This window comes from Microcebus murinus, chromosome 7, assembly GCF_040939455.1.
Source record: "Microcebus murinus isolate Inina chromosome 7, M.murinus_Inina_mat1.0, whole genome shotgun sequence".
Classification (NCBI taxonomy): domain Eukaryota; kingdom Metazoa; phylum Chordata; class Mammalia; order Primates; family Cheirogaleidae; genus Microcebus; species Microcebus murinus.
In genome coordinates, this window is record NC_134110.1 from 28,660,221 (window position 1) to 28,684,877 (window position 24,657).

General features: G+C 43.5%; 2 protein-coding genes across 2 annotated transcripts in view; one reads left to right on the forward strand and one right to left on the reverse strand.

Moving 5' to 3' along the window:
• The window catches only part of AGO2 (argonaute RISC catalytic component 2), a 122,578-nt gene extending 110,500 nt beyond the window's left edge, over window positions 1-12,078 (forward strand). The window contains exon 19 of the mRNA XM_012735944.3: window positions 8-12,078. Coding sequence (XP_012591398.2) covers window positions 8-116 — 109 coding nt within the window. The 3' untranslated portion in view covers window positions 117-12,078. The remainder of the gene's footprint in view (window positions 1-7) is intronic.
• Window positions 12,079-14,901: 2,823 nt separating this feature from the next.
• On the reverse strand, window positions 14,902-19,654 carry CHRAC1 (chromatin accessibility complex subunit 1). Its single transcript, XM_012735945.3, has 3 exons — window positions 19,294-19,654; window positions 17,332-17,458; window positions 14,902-16,391 (listed from the first exon to the last, which is right to left on the reverse strand). The coding sequence occupies exons 1-3, from the start codon at window positions 19,438-19,440 to the stop codon at window positions 16,261-16,263; spliced, it is 405 nt and encodes a 134-aa protein (XP_012591399.1). The 5' UTR covers window positions 19,441-19,654; the 3' UTR covers window positions 14,902-16,260.
• Between the last annotated feature and the right edge of the window lie 5,003 nt (window positions 19,655-24,657).

Here is a 24,657-nt window from a genome sequence, read left to right on the forward strand (position 1 = left end):
CCTACAGTGCTGAAGGAAGCCATACCTCCGGGCAGAGTAACGGGCGAGACCACCAGGCACTGGCCAAAGCGGTCCAGGTTCATCAAGACACTCTGCGCACCATGTACTTTGCTTGACATGTTTTAGTGTTTAGCGATTGTGTACCAAGTTGGATTCACATGAGACCAGCTACACTCAGACCAACAGATGGCCAGCCCTTCCGTGACAGCCAGCATCGAACATGAGACGTCATTAACTTTATTAGATTCTCCATTTTCCAGAATGCCTTCCGTCCCAGATTTCAAACTTGGATTTTGAACTGCAGACCTGTATGAGACCCCAATGCCGTAGGAAATATGGTTTGCCAAAATCTATAAGCTGCTTATTAAAATAGAGTCCCGTGTTTCCTAAAAATCTCCTAAAACCAGTCTATGAACTCAGGGCTTTAAAACATTTTTAATTTATTTGGTCATTCAATTTACTTGTTTTTAACACATGATTCTCTATGAAATTGATGGGCTCTAACTAGCTGTGAACGTTCTCTGAGAGTAAAAGCAACATGAAACATGATTATGGTTTTAAAGCCTTGAACATTCTGATGTTGTCACTAAAGCTGATTTCCAGGTGATGCTCGTGTGCTCCTGACATGGCTTACACAAGCTCTTCGGGACTGAGGGCAGTGGCCATGCCGAGGTGTCCACAGGTGTCTTGTTCTGCCACTGCTGGCCTTGCACGTAGCCTGAACTAAGGGGCAGTGGCAGAAAGTAGGCCCCATGTGTTTACAGCATTTACAGGTCCAGAGAGATTGGCAGACAAGTGCCATTTTAATAAAAATTTATTTAAAAGAAAAAGACAATATACCGACAGTCTAATCATAAGATTTGTCCTATAGGACTGTGACATTTATTTTCCAAAGTTTCTAAAGAATACGGGTCTGTGGTGATAAATACAGTACAATCCTTTTTCACTGTTAATGTCTTTAATGTAAGAGAAAAAATATATATATCTGGTTTGCAGTATTAATGTGATAGATAGATAGATGCTGTTTTTCATTTTATTGACTACGGGGTGCTTCTTGTGATCTGTTTAGCATATTACGAGTGTTTTGGAGCCTGGAGATCGGACCACCTCTTGTGGTTCTTAGCGCTTAAGTACAGGAATATGCAATTGACTTAATGTGACAGCGATCTGCCTCCCCAGTGTAGATTGTGTAGCCTGTACCTTCCGGAGGGACGAGTGTGCTCACCACAGTTGCTCGCCGCCCTTCCTGCCGCCTCATCCCCGTGTTGCTCAGCTGGTGAAGCACAAATGGAATTTATTTATTCTTCCATTGCTGGGAGACAGGTTCATGTGTCAGAGTGCGCTTCTCTGTGTGCGAGCATCTGCTAGACGAGTTTCCTAGGATCTATGCACTGAAACACATGGAAAGCTGTCAGTGGTGGCTCTCTGTTGGGCATGAGGCCAGCAGGCAGCATCGGAGCCTGCCCTGGGGAGGCTCGCCACCTGCTAGGCCCCCAGAGGGCACAGCCTGCTGTTGGGGTTTGCACTGGGGGCCCTCGATGTGGGTTTGCCAATCTAGAAACTGTTGCACTAAGAGTGCCACCATGGACGATTATAAAGGATAACAAGACAACTCTGTTTGTGCTGAATGGGCTTTTTGTCCTTGTACACAATTTTGGTAAGAATCAAATCCATGTTTCATGTAGAAATTCCGGGAAGGGGCTGGCCCTTCCCTAGTGCTGCTTTGTGCTCTAGGTTTTCTCTCTCCTGCCAATGTCCCCTCCCCAGCCCTAGTGACATTTACCTCTGGCACTGCGGTCGGGTGAGGCCCAGTGGAGGGCCCCATGCAGAGTGAGCGCCCACCTCTGCCTTCATTGTCCACCTGCTTTGGAGGCGGTGGGAGGGGCAGTGAGCCCAGCTGCAGCAGCCCTGGGCACTTCGCCTGGATTCGGGGCAATGACAAAGGTTTGCCTATTATTTGTGAAGATTCACACTTGGAGTAAGGTATGTGTGTGTGCGTGTGCGTGATTGTGTGTGTGTGCACATGTGCGGGCGTCTTATTAATGGCATTGCTGTATCTTTTTTTTTTTTTTTTTTGATCTTTTGGAACGACAGAAGCCTCCACTGTAAGAAACGTTGGAATTCCTTGTCATCTTAATGGCGAGTGGCACTTTCTCCTCTTTTCAGAAGGACATAGATATACTCGTAGCTTAAATTACCAGGTGCACTCAAGCTAAAGAGGGAATCTTTTGACTAATTAACTTTTAAAATCTGAAATTAGGTTAGTTTTTGGCCATTTTTAGAATCATCTGGAACCCTGTATCTCAAAGGTATGTTTCTGCCACCTGCACTAGGATCTCAGTTGTCCAAGGAACGGTGGTTCTTATTAAAATGCAGATTCCTGGGCCTGCCGCAAACCTCCTGAATTAGATTCTCCAGGGCTGGGGCATGGTACCTGCATTTTAAAAGATCACTTGCAGCCCCTGGGCTCCCTGAAGTCTGAGGACCCTGATGGGGCTTTCTGCTTCCATACCATGGGACCAGCAGGGAGGACTCCTCAGCAACATAGAAAGCATTTTCTAAGCTGATGCCTAGGAAGGATTTCATGCTGGTAGAAAATTAGACCTATAAAAAAATTTTTTGTGTGTCATTTTGAAGGAAAATTTTCTTTTTAGTGGGCCAAAGTACTTTGAGAAGGGTACTTTTTATAGCCCTATGCTTGTTTATAAAACGTTTAATACTAAAACATTAACACCAAATGTCTCCAGTTGGGTCGGCTGCATACCTTTGTAGATGTCTGATGATTCGGAGTTTAAATGGCTGTAGTTTCAATTTCTCAGGTAAACAATTGTTTTCCCAAATTTCTACCATTCCCCCGTCATTAGGATGAATTGTGAGACAGCATAAAACCTCAAAGTACAGTAGGTTAAGTCCCAGCCCTGTTCACACGCAAGCCGGTAGTGCCAGCCAGAGCGAGGGGCCCTGGGCCCTTGGGGGTCCCCAGGAAGCGCCGTCCTTTCCCGGCCTTCACTGCTCCCCCAGGGCACTGGGCCATTAGGGTTGGCAGGGCAGCGCCCACTTGCTGGCTTTGTCCCCACCCCACTGTTAAGTAAGGTGTGCCTTGCTTTAAGCAAACTGAATGTGAAGATGATGATGTAGGAATCTGGGTTTTATTTAAAATGAAAACTGGGATTTATCTTGTCTCTTTAAGAGAGTTCTCCCAATTAGATTCCTGTACTGGGACTTTTCCTAATATATTTTAAAATATTCACTTTTTAAAAAACATTGATGTACTCCCATCCCTTTACCACTATCTAGTACATTCTACAAGTTCCAATAACAGAGTGATTAGAGAAACCCGGGGGAGCTGTTTAAAGTTGCCATTTTGTATAAGAGCCCTTTGGTACTGCAAAGACACCATCCTGTTATTTGTGTGTCATAAGCTCAAATTTTCCTAGTCTAGATAAATTTTGTAAAACTGGGCATAACTGTACTTTTAGAAAGGGATTGTTTTATTTTGGTTTTGATTTTTTTGTTTCAAGAAGTATTTACATACACACTTTTGATACTGCATTTTAGGGCCTGCTTTTTCTTTTCAAGAGTATGTTGCTTTTGGCAGTGTTCTCACACTTCATCGAATGAATGTTTGCACTCTCTAGAGTCATTGCATTGGCTCGCCCAAGAGGGAGCTGTTGGAAACAGGGAGTGATTTCCATGCTGTTTGAGGCTGGCCTAAACACTTCTATTACATGTTTACCCCATGACTGAGTGCTCATCAGAAAGGACAATGTAAGTTCAGTTCCTGTAGTGAGGTTGGGGGGAGGGAATTTTATTGTTGTTATATGTTATTTTTATTGTTGTTAAATGCAAATGTTGCTATTTATTTTTTCCTCTCTGCTCTGGTTTGACCTTGGCCAATGTGGATATTCCAGTGCATGTGGTACCTGATGGATATGATAGAAGTTATTTTCCCCAACTTTTATAAATTGCCTAATGTTTATCTTCAAGTTTGCCGGATGATTTATTTTTGAAAGCCACAAATGTAATTTTTCTGGATGGATTGTTTTTCTTATATATGCAGCAATGTAATTTTACATTGATCTGTGGGGTGATTTAAATTTTATTTTTACAAGGCAGTTTTTCAGTCAAATTATATATTTGATACAATATGTTAAGGATAGAGACCAGCCAAGCGTCATGTGGTGGGGACACCAGAGTGTCCCTTGGGCCTTTGGGGGCTGGGACGCTCCTCTTGGTTGCTTGTCATGGTAGCACTTGGCGTGTTTCACGAGCCTGCAGGAACTGGATGGATGGAGTCCTTCAACCTGACTTTGACCTGTTGGACAGTGAAAAGGATTTTTCATGGGCATTTTCCTACACCTAAGGCAGTTCCATTAGGAGGAGCTTTAGAAGTTGACATAATCCAGACAGTGGACAATCCCAGTGGCCCAGACAAGCCATAAGAAATTTTCCTGTGACCTCTCTTTGACTCATCTCTCACGCTCATGAGTAAAGGAATGTACAATAAATAGAAACAGAAACTTCCTCAGTGTTCATATGCCTCACTTGCAAAATGCAAATATTTTATTTATATTTAAGCCCTTCCCCAAAGTAACCGAGAATATTCTCTGTAGCTGCCGTGCCAGCAGTTTCGTCTGCTGTGACGTTTTTCGATGTAGACATGGCGCACGTGTGACGTTGTAATGGGGGTGTCCATATTACACATATGCTGACTCATTTTTGTAAGGAAAATTTTCAACTCAAAATAATTGCACTGATTTTTTGACAACGTCTTTTTATTATGTCCAACTTTGCATCTGCTGTACTTGTTTGAAATGATTGTAAATAGATTTATGGTAGAAGAAATGCTATGAATGCAACATGTTACTTCGTTTTAGTGATACTGCCACATTTTTCAGTATTATCGTTAGAGCTATGTGGACTTAATTCTGTTCTTCTTCTTAGCCTGGTGTCTGTTGACCATTCATGAAGGACAAATTAGCCTCATGTTCTTGTTTTTCTGGAAGGAAGTTTTCAATCTATTAAAAGGAGGGTATGCTCTCTTGATGTCTGAAGATTTTATCTTAAGAGGATTAATTATAAATGTGTTGAACACTTTTGGTCTGTTTAATTCCTTGTTATTTGCCATGGCTCCTAAAGCATCTTCTGGTTCCATCCAGCCTTTGACAGTTTAGATAGGCGGCATCTGCATGGCCCATGTCAATGGAACGCAAGGGCCTCCTTTGCGTCTCTTTGGTCAGAAGTCATTTTAAAGCCATGAGGTCACTGTGTGTCAAGACTGTCGTGTGTGGCTACACCCATAGATGCCAGAGAGACTAGAGGCGCAGTGCTGTTCCCGTACACTTGCGATTTTGCTGGAAGTACCTGCTCCAGCCCCCAGTGTGGGAGTCTGTCTGTGGTCGGGCTATCCAGGGTCAGACACAGAAAGGGATTTTTGAACCCGAACCTGTGTGTGTGTCAGCGTCACGTCTGCTCTGTGTCATGGCGCCCTCATGCTTCTTTCGATATGTTTTGCCATTTTATTGTCTAAGGTGAATGTATTGGCTTAGCCAAATCACTACAGAAGGTGGTTTCTAAATACCTTTTAGTTAAACACAGATAAAGATAAAGGCTACCTCTGAATTCTCAGTAGATTCATCATGTTTGCTCTTAAGCGTAGCTGTCCACACTGAAAATAGCCAAAATGTTGCCTGAATAAACTGAATTGTGAACATCTCTCTGTTCAGTTCTGGCTTGAAAATTTGTGTGCCATACTGTGATCATGGGCAGCCCCCGCCACCACCTCTGCTGTGTCAGGTGGACCAGGGACTCCAGCGCTGCCCAGCTCCGAGACTCTAGGATTCTAAGAGGCCAGCGTGAATGACATGGGAGGGCTTTCCTGCATGGGACAACGCACTGTCCTCCCAGGCTGGCAGGAGCATCTCTGTGCAAGGCTACGTGTAGCAAAACCTTGAAACAGCCTGCGTCCTGCCTGGCTTTTCCCTTTCCTGTTTAATGTAAGAAAGCACTTTTTTTTCTTTCTGCTTACTTAGGAATGGGTTGAAAATGGCTTTCTCTGCTCTCTTCTCCCATTTTATACACTCTGTAAAATCATGAAGGTGCTTAAACACTCTTGTGCTAGTGATATGTTTAAAATAGTTGGCATGGTTTCAGAAGACAATGCAGATTGGATTGACCTTTGACTTTGGGACCTTGAATTACTATCACTCCCCACTTAAAAATGAAAAAATGAACTGAGGGTTGAAAGCTAAGCATTCTGTGCAAATCCAGGGCCCTTTGTTTGAAAAGGACATGAAGACCCACACCTGGCGTCTTCAGTACAACTTCCCACTAGGGGCGCTGTGAGCCGTCCGGTGCTGACTTGCAGGAGGGCTGTCCTGGGAGAGCTGATGACTGAGCACCCCTCCTTGTGATTAACCACTTTGCTGTCAGAAACGTCATTTACCCACACACTGTACTGGGGACCCTGGCCTCCTCCTTTTTCTTTAGGTTCCTTATGTTTGCTAATCTTCAGAAGGTTAGCATTCCCTCCATAGCACCTCCATCGGTTTGCTTCTGAATTCTGGAGGGACAGGCAGATGGTTTTACAATTACAGACATCTGGGTGTCTGGAAGTAGCTCTGTTCTCATGTTGGACGCTCATCAGAGATTGACTTTGGCCCAGAGGGGTTCAACACATCATTACCTGGAAGTAATTGCCTTTAACACTGTTGTTTTAGGTTTTGATGCTTTTTATGCTACATGGTGTGCTTTAATTCTGAAAGAGCTAAGTGTCCTTTGCAGTCTTTCTAAGAATGTCTTGTAATTCTGCCATCACACTGTTCTGTATGTACAGGCCACCGCAAAGCGTGGGCGTTCAGGGTGGACACCTCCCCGTCTGCTGGCCTGCTTCATGGGCTGCTTGGGTCCTCTGGGTCAGCCTTGGGTTTCGGCCAGAATCCGACCCAAGTTTGTTGGAGAGGACACTGCGTACTGCCCCACTCCTCGATTCAGTCACATGAACTGTCGCACTCAGATCTGCCCGTAAGCTTTTTGCACGCGCATTTCCAGAATGCTGGGGTGGGCCTCCCTCACCACGTTTGCATTTGTGAAAGATTACTCCAAAATGAGAGAACTGAAGGTTACTGGTGTTTTTGATAACACTTTTCTATCTTCTTGGTTGATGTGGAAAATTTAGATGTGTTAAGTCTCTAAAATGCCTTGGTGGCATGACTGAAGGGCTAAGACCTCACCTCACTTTATCTCCTTTTGGGGGGAGTGAGAGGAGGCTGAATTATCTCCTACTTAAATCCTCTGTGGATGTAAGTAGTTGAGAGTTAAATCTAAAACACCAAATATTAACTCTTTCCCCAAAGTGTCTCCAGGAACTAGACATCGAGGCCACCCGCATTCAATTCTTTCTGCCGCTTCAAAGGTCCTTAAAATTAGTGATTTTATCCCAAGAACACCCCACACCACTGGCCGGGGGGCGTGATGCAGACTGCTTAACAGATCGAGGTGCTCTTGTAGGGACCTGAGTGAGCCTCCTCTGAACTCTGGAAATGGTGTGCACAGTCTCGCAGGGTGGGAGGGGGCAGGCCCCTCCGTCCCAAGAAGCAGGTGGTGGTCCTCCCTCTGGTCCCATCAGTGCCAGCCTGATTGTGTTCTGGAAGACTCAGTCTCAGACTCTGTGCCTTTAAAGTCCGGTCCTCAGCGTCCTTTCAGAATCATGTTGGGGCTGCGTCTCTCTTGGGAAATAAGCCTGTACCATTCCACGAGTCAGTCACTGACCTCCTGCCTTGGAAGCGACTTCTGTCTGCTCCTCAGCTCCTGACGTGGTAAACTGTGGCGCCGTGCACAGCCTAAGCTGCAGGCGAAGCACTCGGTTCCGGTTGCGTGGTTCCACCCACGCCCTGACAGGTCCACCTCTGCTGGGACTTCAGGAGGTTGGTGCATGACCCATCTCTTGAGTCAGTCAGTGACCATGACCTTCAGTAAAGCCTGGTGGTTTTATTCTCATAGTCAGTCAACAACAATATTTATTGTAATGGAAGTAGATTTTTTAAAAAAGGAATTGGAATCATGTCTTTGTAAAATGCTTTCGCAGTCGTCAGATGTAAGGTGCTATTCAGTCCTTCTCTCCTTATTTTAGAGTGCTTTTCATTATTGTGGCTCTGTTTTGTGACTTGGGGAAACTGCTGACTTAGGTGTGTTGTCACCTTGAGCTGTGCACATAGGATTCCAATTTTGACGTATCTAACGTGCAATTTTTCTCTCTAACTTCTTCAAGCCAGGTATTGAGCAGTTTTTTGGCCGATGGTCTAATTAAAACCCACCCTTCCCCATTAAGGGATGGTTTTATTGGTTTTAAGTGGGGAAATAACCCAGTGTACTCATTTTTAATCCACAGAAAACCATTCCTTAGTTGCTCCTCTTGGCTTGTCCCTCTCCCCAGACCCTCTGCTCTGAAAGGCAGCAACAACCTTTCTCTGTGGAGGCTGGCCGAGGAGGGGGTGGTACGTTAACAATTTTGGTTCCTCTTCAAAGCCAGACAGACATGTGTGACTCGCATCCTAAACTATATAGTTTAGCATTAAATTCAAATTCAAGTCCTGAGTTTAATAGTGAATTTTATTGTAGTTGTTAAAGGTATGAATTCATGTTTTATAACTGTAGAGGCAAGCAAGTTTTATGTTTTAAAAAGTTTGAAGGGAATAATTGTAAGTTTCTGTGCAGCAAAGTGGCTAATTACTCATCAAATACAAGAAGAGAATGTAGTATCTAAATCCAGATTTTTCTTACCTCTGGTACACTTCAGATTACTTACCTAATATGTATTGAGGGGTTTTAACCCTTAGTTTTGTCAATTTTTCTAGTTTTATTTTATTTTTATAAAATAATTGAAAAAGAACCAAAAATGAATTCAGAAGTTCCATACATGGGTTTTGCCCCTTCTTGATTTTCCCCCCCACAGTAAAAACATTTTAGAAGACATTTTGAATCAAAATGTATTATGACCATTTAAAGTTTACTATTTTCTAAGAAGCCGAGCAACTCAAAGGGCCTCATTTCAGGTGGTACTCTATGTATTGTCTATGGACTCGTTTATACCTGTACAGTGGAGCTATGTGATGTCTTGTGCTTGCAGTATGGAAACCATGCAGTGCTGTTTTGTAAATTAACAGTTCCTGTATAAACTATTATTTATATACATTGGCCTCTCTGTATAAGTTTTCATTTGCTACATGGATTGTAAAATTAATTATGAAATTATAATACCTGCTAAATACAATTCTGAGGCTTCATGTCATTGTCTTTAGTTTAATACCATGCCGTGTGTCTTGGATGTCCAATGCTTGCATGATACTAGGTGGTGATGCCACTTTAAATTAAGCCTTAATCAGATGTTAAATTTGTAAGTTTCAGAGTATGCAAAAATATTAGCAGAGTGAGTTTAAACTGTTCAGATTAAGATGCTATATAATAATTCAACAAGTCTTTTCTTTGGAGTTAAAAAGGGAAGCATTCAGTGATACACCTCTTTCCCTCCCTCGCTCTCTTCCTCCTCATGTCTCCCCCTCTTCCTCCCTCCCTACCACTCTGTCTCTACCTCTCCCTCCCTCTAACCCGCTTTCTCTCCCCCTCTCTGGTCTGGCTGGGCTGTTGCCATTGCATGGTGAAAGTGGACCATTGTGCTTTTCTGTGGCAGTCAGTCAAAAAGACCTGTTCTGAAAGTCTTGAGACTTTTTCAGGGTTATTTTTCAATGTTTGGGTTTTTTTCCCCCCTCCAGTCTGAGATTTATTTATGGCTGATGGAGTATACGATCTTGGTGTGGGTCTTATTTGCAAACCTGCTCATGTTCTAAGCTTTCTTCAGGTAGTGCCACCTGTCATTGCTTTTGCATATGATTAAAATGGATTTTTGTTTTTGTAAAAGCATCTTAAATTTAGAGATAAAATGGAGGGGACCCAGCTTTCTCTACAATGTGGATCTACCTCAGTTAAACAGTTGGGTGCTATTTACTAAGTCTGTCAAATTAAATTGGAAAAAGTAACCAAACAGATTCAACTCCACACGAAACTTGAAACCCTAATTTCCGTTTATTTAATAATATTTTTATTTATTTTGTGCCTTTTATGTTGAACCCTAATGCATTAGATCAGTATAAAATTAAATATTTTATATTACAGATGGGGAGAAAAGCCCAATTGGTCATGGAATTTTATAGATTTTCCCCAGCCAATTACTATAATATATTAGAATCCCAACTGCCCTCTTGTGAAGAGAAAAAAAAACTTACATCCAAGAGCAAATTAGCATTTTACAAACAATAAATTCCAAACTCTTCTATGCACATATTTATAACTATCACTTCATTTTCTGCGCCAATGAAGGGGTGGCCAAAAATAAAAAAATCAGAAGTCCTCTTACCAATGCTTTTCTAGCCATTCATGCCCCTTCCTCTGGCACATTTTTGTTAGAATTTATTTCATAAGCAGCAAATGGATTGTTGTGAATTCCACCTCTCCTGACTTACCTGCTGGGTGCTAATGACCATTGACAGAGAAAGGGGAGAGTCGTGGCTGTCTGGAGGCAGAGCCCTGCATTCATCTGCAGGGTCTCCATAGGTTAGGAAAACTTCGACAGGTAAGAAAGGAGCTCTGTGACTTTCCGTGCTTTTATATTTGGCAGTTTACAATTCTAGACTTTTCCTACGATAGCAGTCTCTTCCCCCCCCCCCCCCCACTTAAGTCTTTGGAGGCAACACAATATTTTGGAGTCTTAAGAATTTGACTTTATACCAATAAGAAATAAAAAAATGAGAGATCTTTCCTGTAGTATGTAGTTTTACTGTTTCAAAGAGATCTCTGAATTTACAAGAGAACCAACATTCCTTACTGGCAAAATTTTGAAAGCTGATTTGGGAGGCTTTTTGCTAAAGGATCTCAAAAAAAAAAGATTTTAATTTTTTTAACTTCCATCAGGTTAATACTTAAGCTATATTTTATAAAGAATAAACCATCCTTTTAGTATGCTGCATATAAAGATCGGCATTGTTGCACTTTCTCAGTTATAATAAATGCCCTACAATTGGCTCATCAGTAAGCATTTTGTTTTTAACCTAACAAGAGTACTTTGGGGCAGGCAATTAAATTTATATAGGTACCTCAAAAAAAAAGAACCTGAATATGCTGCATTTTATTTCTTTAGCTTTTACATGTAGCATTTTGTTTTGTTATTTTGTTTAGATATATGCTTTTTGGACCCCATTAGAGTGTTGAAAGAAATTTTAAAGTTACTCTTGTAGAGATATAATATCCTTCCTTTTTTTTAAATCTTACTGCAATATTTCGTTCAAAGTTTGCCCTATGTTAGATTAATACTTTACCCAAATACACCCAAGGAAAAGGATAGCACGTTTACAAGCAGACAATGATGTTCCAAATCCTTTCTGTTCATGCTGCTTTCTTAATTTCTTTCTCCATGTCATCGAGGTTGGATAACTCATTTCTAAGCTCAAAAGTAAAAATCATGGCATCTTAATTTTTTTTTGACACAGATCTCAAAAAATTGCCATTGAGTAAGTAGCATGATCCTAAATGTACTGGTGAAATTAGGCAGCCCCGTCAACTGGTCTCCCTGGAGCGCCAGTCTGCCAGTCTTCTCACCTCTATTATTCCTCAACACTCGCCCCAAACTGAACAGAGGGGAGTGGCTTGATTGACAAGATAAAACTAGTGAAGAAAGCTAAATGCTGAGAGAATGAGCATCTATTGTCATGTTTAAGCTTAGCTGGGTCCTTTCAAGTTTGTTTTTTACAGCTTACTAGGTTAAGTAGTTTGCACTATTTTTGCAATAAATCCATGGAAAGCCTAACAGTTACTTGTTTTGTTTCTTACTGTGTGTATATAAACTAATACTAAAAGTTTGGCATAGTGTTTTTTCACCTCCATACATAATCCCTAACATGCACAGAATGCTGTAAATCTGATGAAATATGATGTGAATGATATTTTATAAAGTTATTTTGTATGGTGTCAATTTTGTTTTGCCTCATAGTATGTCAGCAAAAAATAAAATTAAATTCCTCATATTTACAGCTGCCTCTTCCAAACGCATTTATTTGAGCACTTCTTTTGGCACAGGTCAGAGTCCAGGTGTCCGAGGTGGGAGCATGTCCCCAGCGATGGAGCTCCAGAGCCCCGTCAACACGCAGCAGGGCTGTGCCTTGAAGGATGCACTCAGCAGAGCTAGGCGCTGCCTGAGAATTTGGCATGAGTCGGACAGGAGTGGGACCACCGAGGTATCTCGGATAGTTGGATGTTTCTTCTCTAGCAAGCCAGGAGGGAGGATGAAATAAAAAGCCATTCAGTGAGCCCCAGTCATGTGCACAGCCCCAAGCTGGTCACGTCCTGGTTCTCAGCCTGGTGGTCACTTAGCCCCTCCACCAGCGCTAGGTTTACATACATTGGCCTGCTCTGAAGTTGCTGGTGGCCTCACTCTGATGGGGCTGTTTTAGACTTCTGTCTATCCTGAAAAGAATACATGCTGCAGGGAAAAGAAAGTAGGGTTGGATTAAGAAAGCCAAAGAAATGGCAGAAAACCCTTAGGATGTACATTGTTGCTAAAGCAGGCCAGCCAAGGTTTTGTTCTCATTTAAAACTATTTTCTGATTTTTAAGAATGATATGTATTTATTACAGAAAATAATGAAAATTCAGGTAACAATGAAGATGAAAATTTCAAAATATCTGATTATAATTATACTAATAGGTAATTAATTGTCTATTAATGGTCTTTTTTTTTCCAGACTCTTTATTTTTTTTTTAAACAAAATCACGCTGTGCTTATTTCTTAATGTATCTAGAACCCTGTCTTTCTTAGTATTTAAAACTACAAACCACCTTTGTGCCTACTGGCCCTGGGACATAAACGAATCACAACTGAAAGAATATATAGAAACTGATGAGATCTATAACAATATACTCAATATGGCCTATCTTAGTTATATTCTCCCTATTTCACCACCATTTATTGAATGGCCAGAAGCAGTCAACATCTGATCGGAAGGACTTAAATAAACATAGCAGTGTTTGATGGTGTTGTATGAATTAGGAAAAGATTCCAGATAACAGATACTTGATTGGAGGATGTGAGATGGATGTTTATGCTCCATATAGGAGAAGGAGCCCCTATCAGCAGAAAAGGAAGGGTGATGGAGGAGAGGAGTAGGATATAGAGTGAGGTCAATTGTCAAGAGCCTTGAATGCCAAGTTGATAATTTACCCCATAGACAGCGCTCAGACACTGCACTTTTTAAAGCCGCATGGTCTGGTGAAGAGCCCAGCCTGAGATTTGAATCCCAGTTCCACCACTTCCTAGGTATGTCTTGGACTAGTTCCTTAACCCTAGATTCCATTCCCTTTTATGTTAAATGTGGTTATTTACTTTGCAAGTTGTGAGGATTCAATGAAAATACACCCAATGCACAGACAGAGCTCAGCCCCCACTGGCTACTCAAAACATCAGCTATTTTTAACACTTTTAACCAGGAAAAGGAGAGTAATCTTCACAAAATCATTTTGATAATCTGATAGCAGTATGCAAGATGGTAAGGAAATGAGTTAGGAAGCTACTGTAAAGTCTAGCACGTGGTTCAAGGAGGAACCAAAAAAGCTAAGTGCTACCTAAATGATTGGATCTGAAGTGCTTATGGTGGGTTAAGAATGTCTCAGCTGGTTAAACACAGAAACCAGTTAATATTTTTCCTGGGGATTGGTTAAACAACCTCACAATAGTAAAGATGCAGATACTGAGGCCAAGCACAGCACTTCAAAGAGACTGACATAGGAGACTGTTGTGATTGGGTCTGGCTATGAGTTTTTAGATATGACACAAAAAGCACGATCCATGAAAGAAGAAATTGATAAACTGGACTTCTTCCACATTAAGACCTGCTCTTCAAAAGATGCTATTAAGAGAATGAAAAGACAAGCTCAGAGACTGGGAGAAAATGTTTACAAATCACATATCTGGCAAGACTTACATTCAGAATATATAAAATTCAAAACAAAAACTGATACCAAGTTTTGCAGAGCATCTGGAACTCATTAACTGCTGGTAGGAATGCAAAATAGCAGAGTCATTTTGGAAAATAGGTTAGCACTTTCTTATAAACTTAAATATACAATTCCATTCATAAGTATATATCCAAGTGTAATGAAATCCTATATTCTATAAAACCTGTGCACAAATGTCGATAAGGCTTTATTTGTAATTATCAAAACTGGAAATAGGCCAGGCACAGTGGGAAGTCATGGCAGGATGATTGCTTGAGGCCAGGAGTTCAAGGCCTGCCTGGGCAACATAGCAAGACCCCATCTCTACCAAAAATAGAAAAAACTATCTGGGTGTACACTTGCAGTCTCAGCTACTTAGGAGGCTGAGGCAGGAGGATTGTTTGAACTCAGGTGTTGGAGGCTGCAGTGAGCTATGATGATAATGCCATTGCACTCTAGCCAGGGTGACAGAGCAAGACTGTCTCCAAAAAAAAAAAAAAAAAAAAGCAGGAAACAACCTAAATAATTATCCAGGTACTTAGGAAATGGATAAACAAATTGGTATATCCATACAATGGTATCTTACTCAGCAATGAAAAGGAAGGGACTACTGATAACCTGCAACATGGATTAATCTCAAATGCATTATGCTAAATAGAAAAATAATAGACTCAAATGCTACATACTGTATGATTCCATTTATATGACATTCTGGAAAGGACAGGTCAGCAAACTATAGTCTGTGAGCCAAATCCAGTCTTGTTTTTACACAGTATGTAAGCTAAGAAGAATTTACATTCTTAAATGGCTGGAGAAAATCAAGAATATTCATGATACATGAAAATTATACAAAATTCAAATTTCAGTTTCCAGAAATAAAGCTTTATTGAAATACAGCCACGCTTATTCCTTTACACATATTATCCATGGCTGCTCTTGTACAACAATGGCAGTTTAGTAGTTTTAACAGATTAGCACACAAAGCTTAAAACTCCTGCTATAGGGACAGAGAATAACTCAGTGGTTGCCAGGGTAAAAGGTGGGGATGGATTTGACCATAAGGGAATTTTTTAGAAGAACTGTGGTATCTAAATTGTAGTGGTTACATGACTATATTTGCCCAAACTCAGGACTACATGCCAAAAACTAGATTTTAACATATTTTATTTTAAAATAAATTTTTATAGACAAGAGGGACAGAAAACAGCAGTGGTTGCGGGGGGTGGGGGAGACTAACTTCAAGGGTGAATGGGAATACTTTGGATAGAACTGTTCTGCATATTGACTGGTTATAAAGCATCTGTCAAAATTGAGTTTGGACACTAAAAGGGTAATTTGCTGGATGTAAATTATAACTCTTTTTTTTTAAGATATTAAAAAGACAGGAGCCAAACATTTACCCTATATGGGGGGAAAATAAGGCTTATGGTTTTCTCTTACTGACAACAGAAGGATTTAAAGCAAAGAATAGTAAGATCAGAGTTATCTTCAATATACAAAATGTTTTTTAAGAACATGCTTATGCAGAGGAAATACTTATTTTTCTATTTGATTTGGTAATTTTGACTTGGAATTATCCTTTGGAAATAAAAGTGTTAGAAATGCTTATTTTTAAATTTCACAAAATTCTCAGACAGTAAGCAAAACATTAGAACAGAGGACTCTAAAACTAATTCCATAAAGCATTTTTGTAAAAATATGTACAGATCTTTAATAGAAAAAGGAAAAGTATATTTCTTTACAGTAAAAAAATATTTGAATAATCAAATTCTTATAAAATACAAAAATTTAGATGTAACATACTACCTACAAAGTACAAATTTAGCTAAAACTGAATCTAGTTGTTTATAAGAATTCCAAAATATACACATATGAATTTATACAACTGATATTTAGAAGCTCTTCAAAATCTATTTGAAAATCAAAAAATTAAGCAAAATCATCTTTGCCTCTATAGTTTAGAGCAGCAGCCTATCAACTAGCAGTGCCTGACTGTGCTGGCACCTTTTTTGGTGACCTCTCACTGCAGTGTGGGCCTGCAGCGAGACTGCTGCCTGGATTACTTTCCCTTTGGCTGTTTATGGCGAAGGTGCGTGAGATGCTCATCTTAGCCAGCAAAGAATACGACAAACTGGAAGTCTCTAAGGCACAACAGTGCCACACTTCGGTGCTAATCCAGGAGGCTCCTCACCAGGCAGACTTTTAAAAGCACTTGTTTGGTTTAGGATTCAGCTTCATCATCATCATCATTTTGATCATCGTTGTCATTCTCCTCCTCCTCATCTTCTTCCCTCTTTTCCTCTTTTAGCATTTTCAGGTACTTACTAGCTAAAATCTTCTTTGGTAATATATCTTAAAAACATAAAGCTCACATCAACAATTGGTTATGGCAGACTATGAATACAGCAATGCAAATTTCAGAATGTACTAGTTTCTGCTTTGATCTCTTACAACAGGTTGCAAAACAAGACAAAATTTAGGCTATGTTGCTGGGTGGAACATGAGAGAAACCAGCATTGTCTCCTGACTAATGCTATAGACCTGTTCCCATTCTACTGACCACAAACCATGGTGCCCTATGCCTGCAGTCCCAAACCCCCAAGCCTTGAACCCGTGTGTGGCCTGTTAGGACCAGGCTGCAGAGCTCCTCCAACCCTCCACCCCAGCCGTGGAAGAATTGTTTTCCATGAAACTTAGGAAGTGGGGGGGGGGGCACACAGCAGGAGGTGAGCTTCATCTGTATTTACAGCCATTCCTCATCGCTGGCATCACTGCCTGAGCTCTGCTGCCCCGGCCCCCCTCAGTCTGTGGAAAAACGGTCCCTGGTGCCTAAAATGTTGGGGACTGCTGCTCTATGCATATTTTTGTGAACAACACTCCCCAACCTAAGATAGGCTGTGCTGGCCCCATGGGTAGACTTAAGCTCTTTTTAGCTGTGGGGCTGTTTCCACAGCAGCAAATACTAGTTTCTCTGTTTCTGGGGCCTAGTAGACTGGCCCCGAGTGTTCCCTTCAGTGGCAGGGAGAGTCCTGAAGGGGGCGGGGGCTGCCCACCTCACCCAGCCAACCACAACACCTCGTGCATGTTGTTGACTTCATTATCGTTCTAGGCGGACCACGTTACAAACATGCAAACAGAGAAGATTAAAAATATCTTCCTGTGCCAGGCCATGGTAAACTTTGGCACCTGGAGAAAGCAGCAAAATGTCTCATTCAGTGAAGAGAGAACAGGAAAAAAAAAAAAAAGCTGTAATAACTATGTTTTTAACCAGAATGTTTCAAACACTGAGTACCTGCAAGAAACTGAAAAGTTTCGGATTCCTCTGCAGTATTTGCTAAATCACTGTAAGTCAGTGCTTTCTTTTCCCTTCCACTGCCATGTCTGTAGGAATAGGAGGCTAGATATTGAACAAAGAGTTCCTAAAACAAAATGAAAAAATAAAATGAAAGGCGTGCTTTAAAAACTTACCATAAAGCTTAATTTTTTAAATTACCTTAAGTTTATAAGCTTATATTAAGTTTAAAATTACATCAACACTACAGATTATCTTGGTTTCTCAAATTAAATTACAAGAAACCACTGGGAAAAGGAAAAACATGAGGTCAGAAAGAAAGCAAGGCCATACCAAAACTGGCAGGGAAGCAGTCATTTTCCAGAGGCTTATTTTAGATATCTAACTTATGAGAAATATTTAACAGTGATTAAAAATGAATCATAACTGTTTATGACCAACCTCTACAGTAAAAGAAGAGAGCAAAAGATCATTCAAAAATTCTGTATGGCTCAGGAATACATTTTTGGTCTTCTATTTTGAATACACTGTTTCTAAGGTGGTTCACCTACTACACCACAGTCAACAACCTGAAGCTGTAAACTGACATTTGCCATTTTGCCCACTTTTCTATGCTGGGAACTAGCACATAATCCTTAGAATGACCTAAAGCAACAACCTAAACTGAGCCTCTTTCTCAAGGTTTTTACTTTGTTTAATCCATTTAATTCAGTTAATATGGGAATAGAAAGTGCCTGCATAAATCTTAGTTCCTTAATCCTAACAGAATGAAATTGTATAGGAAAACACAAATGTCCCCAAATCACATGTTGAGTAAACAATTATTTCCCTGGGCTCTAAGAAAGCATGCCTTTGGCATAAAGCAGGCAAGAAATTGCCATTTCCCCTTTCCTCAGCTCTAGTCCAACATACTAAAGGGACACCCATGTACCCGACACGTAGAGACTGGAAAACAGAATCTAAGGAAAGTTAAAGCATTTAACTGTGACCCTATCTCAAAACAAAAAAGTTTCTGGCTCACCACTATCAAAACTAAATAAAAAATTACAAATTTATTTCGCACCCAGGAAGGGGCTGATGCAGTCGTAAAACTAAGTTCCCTGGAATTACTTAAATTCTGGCTAGGGGATGTGCTGTCAGGTTCGGAGGGCGGGCAGGTTCGAAAGTCCTGGAACCCCAGAGCCTGCGGGAGGACAGCCCCGAGCTACGGGGCAAGCACCCGGCCGCCTCCAGAGACCCCTGGCCCGCCGACCAAAGGGGCGCGCTGGCCCTCCCCCGAGGCACTAGAGGAGTTAGAGCCCCCAAACCATGAGGCAGGATAGTAGCTATAAAACGGAAAGCTTTGCAGCCCGAAGTAGGGGAACGAAGGTGGAGACGTAACCAAAGACCAAAAGAGGCAGGAACCAGCCTGCGCCGCCGCCCACCGAACAAGCTGGGCCACGGCCCGTCGCAAAGGAAGACGGGAGCGGGCCGGTGGGCGGGGCGAGGCCGCGCAAGGGTAGACAAGAGCGGGCGGTGGGCGGGGCGAGGCCACGCAAGAGTAGACAGGAGCAGGCCGGTGGGCGGGGCGAGGCCGCGCAAGGGTAGACAAGAGCGGGCGGTGGGCGGGGCGAGGCCACGCAAGAGTAGACAGGAGGGGGCTGGTGGGAGGGGCGAGGCCGCGCAAGGGTAGACGAGAGCGGGCCGGCGGGCGGGGCGAGGCCGCGCTAGGGAAGAAGAGAACGGGCCGGTGGGTGGGGAGAAGGCGAGTGAGGGAGGGCGGGAGCAGGCATATGGGCGAGGTGAATGCGCGCGCTGGCGTGGGCGCGGGCAGCGAGGCGCGCGCAAAAGCCCGCCCAGGTTAGCCCGCGGCGCGCAGGCCGGAGGGGACTGGGCAGTGCCCGGAGTTCGCGGGGCGGGGCGCGACGGTTAAGGGCGGCCCCACCCCCGCCCCTCTCCCCTGCCCACGCGGGGCCCGCTCACCGTGGCCTTGGCCGTGAGCACCAGCGCCTCCTGGTTGATGCTGGACACCTCGGGGGAGCTCTTCATTATGACCCGGATGCGGGACAGGGGCAGCGAGACAAGCCGTTGCTCCCCGCACTTGTCCTTGCCCACGACCACGTCCGCCATCTTCCCGCCCCGCCCCGCGGCGGCAGCCAGGGCCCGAGCGCGAGCGAGCTGGCGGCCCGACCCGTCGGCCGGCGCGGGGAGCCCGCGTCCCGCTGCCCCGTGGGAGTTGTAGTGTGGGGAGGCGCGGCCACGAGCCAGGAGCGGCCCTTCCGGGGGACCACAAGCCCCGTGATGCCCCGCGCGCCGCCCTCCGGGCCTGTGCCGCCCCGCCCGAGTGTGCGGATGTCTGTGGGAGTTGTGGGGAGCTGCGTAGGGATGGGGCGCGGCTGCAGGGGGGATCCGCCCCTTGGTGTGCGAGGGTAGGCGACACGGATTTTTTGTTTTTGTTTTGAGGCAGGGTCTGGTTCTGTCTCCCAGCCTAGAGCTTAGTGGCGTCATCATAGCTCACTGCAGCCTCCAACTCTTGGGCTCAAGGGATCCTCCTGCCTCAGCCTCTCAGGAGCTGTGACTTTTGGCGAAGGCCACCACGCCCAGCAAGTTTAAAATTTTTTTTGTAGAGATGGGATCTCACTGTGTTGTTCAGGCTGGTATAACTCCTGGCCTCAAAGGATCCTGCCTCTGCCTCCCAAAGTGGTAGGATTAGGAATGGGCTTTTTGAACAGTGGTTGAACTTACAACCAGTAAGCCAGGAAAGGTTTCAAATTCCGAGCCTTATCACATAGTAATTGCAGATCAAGTGCCTGTTCTTTGAGGACTGGGAATGCAGTGAACAAAAAGTAATGCTTTCTTGAAGCTCATGTTCTAGAGGAGAAGACAATAAATAAGCAAATATATACCATGTTTCCCCGAAAATAAGACAGGGTCTTATATTTATTTTTCCTCAAGAAGACACTCTAGGGCTTATTTTCAGGGGATGTGTTATGTTTTGTAAGTACAGTACAACAATCTACATTTATTCATATATAGTTAAGTTGTCTTCTTCTGGAACATCATCATAACTCTCCAAACCCCAAATTCCATCCTGAATTTCTTGCAACTCTATTTCCTTTAGAACCATTGGCCCTAATCTCTCATGTTGAGCAATAGAGCTCTCATTAAATGAGCAGATGAAAGGGGCTTCTCATCTTCTTTATCGCTCGTGACAAAATGCATGGGTTGTGCAGATACACTGGGTAGCCATGCCCATCACTAGGTCTTATTGTCGCGGTAGGGCTTATATTGCGCTAGGGCTTATTTTATGGGTAGGTCTTATTTTCAGGGAAACACGGTACTACACTGTCTGGTGGTGAGACATGGGGAAGGAAAATAAAGCAGTGTGGGAAGATACAGAGCAACTGGGGCTCACTCTTTTAGCGAGGGTGATAGGAAAGAGAAAATACTGCTCACCTCTGAGGATGTGTTTTCTTGGGAGAAGGAACTACAGATGCAAAGGTCCTGAGGCCTAGTGGGAACAGCCTTTTCAGGGAAGACGAGTGTGAGGACCAGGTGCGCTAGATGAGGTCTGAGAGGCAGCCAGGGCTAGGACTTGTTGGATTTTTTCCTAACAAAAATGGACAGTGGTTGAAGGGTTTCAATAAAGGAGTCATGAGCTGTGTTGTATCTTCAGTTTGAAAAAGATCCCTCTGGCTGCTGCTTGTGAAGCAGGGTAGAACTAGAGAGCCAGGAAGAAGGTGATTGATTACAAGAATGCAAGCTAGTGGTGATGAGGAGGCCAGTGAGTCTAAAGTGAAACTAGCTAAAAAAAAAGAATGACAGGAGGTAGCCAGGTCAAGTGGGTCCTTGGAGACCATAGAATTCTTTCTAAAAGAGTGGAGAGGCCTTTGGAAGAGTAAGGTGTCTCAACTTAACTTTTCCAAGAATCATGGAAAGTGGTAGGAATTGGGTCCTCATTTGAAGACAGAGCCAACAGGACTTGCTGACGTGCCATAGATTACCAGCAAAATGTACTGAGATATCAGAACTAGCCCAGTAAAGAGCCTTCTATTGAGATGGGCCACACCATGGGAGGAGCAAATGTGGCAGGGGTTTGGGTTGGAGTGTGTTAGGTTTCAATGTCTTCTTTGCCGTTGTGATCTCAGGTCCTGGCCCAAATAACTGAGTACAGAAATACATGCCAGGCACTACGAGGCACGAGGGTACAGCTGGTGAGCTGGACTTCCATGGTGCTCTCCTGGCACGCACTTCCAAGTCTGAGAGAGAACAAAAAATAAATAAGAACACCTCCAACAGTAACAGCTATGAAGAAAACAAAACCATGTGAGCATGGTAGGACAGCCTCTTTGAGAAGTGACATTTGCACTTAGATCTGAAGAAAAAAAAGGAGCCAGCAATGCAAACAGGCTGGGGCAAGATTAACTTTCTGAACAAGACAGCCTGTGGGAAGAACACCGGAGGAGGAAGATGTCTTGGCAACTGGAGGAACCAACAGACCAGTGTCACTGGAACTTAGTGAGGTAGAGAGCACGGGAGGTATGGTTACCAAGGTAGGTGGCACCAGCTCAGGCAGGTGGGTAAGAAGTTCGGCTTTCATTTTGAGGGCAATGGAAAACCATGAAGAGTTTTAAAGTAAGAGTTTTAAGGTCCACTTAAAAGCCCACACTAGTTGTCCAGTAATGACTAAATGGTACTATGCCCTGTGCAAATTCAATTTCTGTGGGTTTGCAGAGACAGGGGAGGCTGCTTCAGCCTCAGCATTCTGCTCTTTCTCTCCCAACCTTTCCTCTGTACATGGGAAAGCGCTTGACATTCACAAAAGACAAGGACAAGGAACTGCCCAACAAAAAAACAGCTACATAATGGGATCCTTTGGTCCACACCAGAAACAAGCTCTAATGTTGACATACTTTGAAGCTTTGAGATGTCTTGGTTCCTTATCTAGCCATTGTTTTTTGTATGGTTTATCTTTCTCTTTTGAATATGTTTGAGAGCAGGATGGGTTAAGATTAGGAAAGATAACAGAAGAGTAAGGCATCCGGAAAGTTAAAGGAAGAAAGTCAGAAGAAGTCAGGTTATATGATTGGCAGGTGATGTGTGCAGTCATTAATCATTTGAGAAGTAGGGAGAGGAGCAAAGCAGGAACTCTTCGGGCTGGGAAAGTGGGAAAGTGCTCACCGCTTAAAAAAAGAAACCAATTTCAAACCTAAGACAGTAGGAGAACCACTCTATTATCCTTGAGAACTCCCCTGTACTAGAAAAAGCACAATGAGTTAGTATCATTCTGTTAGCTCTTTTATCCATTAGCTCACTTTATATTCCCAGCGATGCCTCTCTCTGCGCCATTCTTGTCTGTATCCCAGGGTGGTATAAGGCACGTGACTATACTTCCAAGAATCCCCTGCCAATAGGAGGCACCTGTGAGAGGTTGCAGTGCGGCGGGAGGAGAAAGCTTTATTTGCTATGGTGGCACTGGCTGCAGCATGGTGACGGCAGAGGGTTACAGAGAGTGGCACCAGCACAGGTGATGGTTTGAGCAGCTTCACCCTGGGTTTCTGTGCAGCGGCACCTGGGGCAGTTATGTGGGGAGTGTGGGCTTCCAGGCTCCAGGCTAGGGGCCATCCCAGCTTCCTGATCTCCAGGTAGCATCGCCTCCCTTTTGCTCCAGAACACCTCCCCCTTCTCCCTCACACCCCTCTGGTTCTTTCTTCCAACACACTTGAAACCAGCTCTTGGCATAAAGTCCCTCTCTGTTTGAAATATCTGGAGAAGTTTCTGCCTTTTCAATTGAGCATTGCAACATGTACTTGGGCCGTGGTGCTGGTGGCCTCCTGCCTATCTGAGATTAGTCTCTGCTTGCTGGAAGTCCTATTAATGCAATGCCCTCCCTTGAGGTGGGTACCTGGCGAAGGAATGCTAACCTGAAGAACTGCCTCTCACTACCTGCAGTCCATAATTTGAGTCAGATGCCAGCATGCCCCAGGGAAACAACTGCAAAACCTGATTTGGGAGATGTTCACACAGCTAAACGAAGTATAGAATATTAATTCATTTTTAGCAGCAGAAACCTAGCGAATATATGGGGAATGGATTCTAATGGTGTCAGACCAGAGGATAACATTGGATCAGGCTGAATTTATCAATAAGCTGACTTACCAGAGATGCTGGATTCAGTGTGTTTGCTCCAACAGCTGGGAATGGCTCCAACAGTTGCTTAGCTAAGCCAGTGGCATGAGGTCTGGACTGGAGTGTCCTGCACTTTTTTTTTTTTTACTTTTAGAGACGATAATAGATCACATTTGAGCAAGGTGCTCTGAACAATTTATCAGATAGCCCCAAAGATATAGTGGTATTCAAGGTGTCCATGACAGATCACACTCTTGTGAATTCTGGCAGGGCCCAGTATGAGAGTTACAGCACAGACTCCAAGGCATTTGGAGCAAAGATATACCCTCTTCTGTAAATAACTATTCATTTCAGTAACAGCTTCAGATTTGCCACTGGGCGCTGGTCGAGATCAAATGTCAGACTCTGAGACCCCAAATGAGTGTGTGACCTGAACTGGTGTGATGTGACCCATTGAGCCACACACCACACTCCATTGTCAAGGGGAAGACCAGCCTCGAGCAGCTCCCAAGAGCACAAATCACACAAGCTGGTGGCTCAGACTTCCATGGCACCTCCTCCCCCACTCCCTGCCACTGTGGCTTCATGGAGATTCTCCATGGGCAGAAGAATGGAAAAGAAAAATGGCAACCCAGTTAACAGATTGGTTTGTAAATATGCCAGCACCAGCTTGAAGTGGAATGTTGTAGCACAACAGCTTCATTCCAGAGTGGCTGAAAGGGAGAGGCGAGGGAATTTCCCCAGTGGCCACTTGCCTGGACAGAGAGAAAGCCGGAGGTGTCAGATCTACACCAGTTCCAGTACAGTAGCTAACAATTTGACTGGAGGGCCAGGAACTTGGAAAGAACAAGTTTGAAGACTTAAAGACAGGAAGGTCTGGGGAAGGGTGTGTGGATGGGCCTCTCAGAATAGGGAGGGATGTGAGGGTGTCCGTGTCCCATCTGGATGCTTCTCCCTCACCTGTCTGCTTCTCCTGTTTCCATTACTGCTGGGACCCTGTCAGCATTCGCATTTGTGACCCTGACTTAGGACATTGCTCAAGAGTGATCTTTTTGGCCATAGGTTTCTCCCACTGGACTAGCACAGTTTCACGTAAAAACATAGGAAGTAACCCATTCTAATAAGCTGACACCTCTACTACTTACTCACTCCCTCAGTATGACTCTCAGTTTCCCTGTCTGTGAAACAAGGTCAGTAGCATCTGCTCCCAGCATTGTT

What these genes read in the sequence shown, in the direction of transcription:
- CHRAC1 (XM_012735945.3), bottom strand. Translation starts at nt 19,440, where the DNA reads ATGGCGGACGTGGTCGTGGGCAAGGACAAGTGCGGGGAGCAACGGCTT. An exon ending in TGCTCACGGCCAAGGCCACG is followed by an intron (nt 17,459 to 19,293) that starts GTGAGCGGGCCC and finishes ATTTTGTTTTAG; the next exon opens with GAACTCTTTGTTCAATATCT. An exon ending in AACTTTTCAGTTTCTTGCAG is followed by an intron (nt 16,392 to 17,331) that starts GTACTCAGTGTT and finishes TATGTTTTTAAG; the next exon opens with ATATATTACCAAAGAAGATT.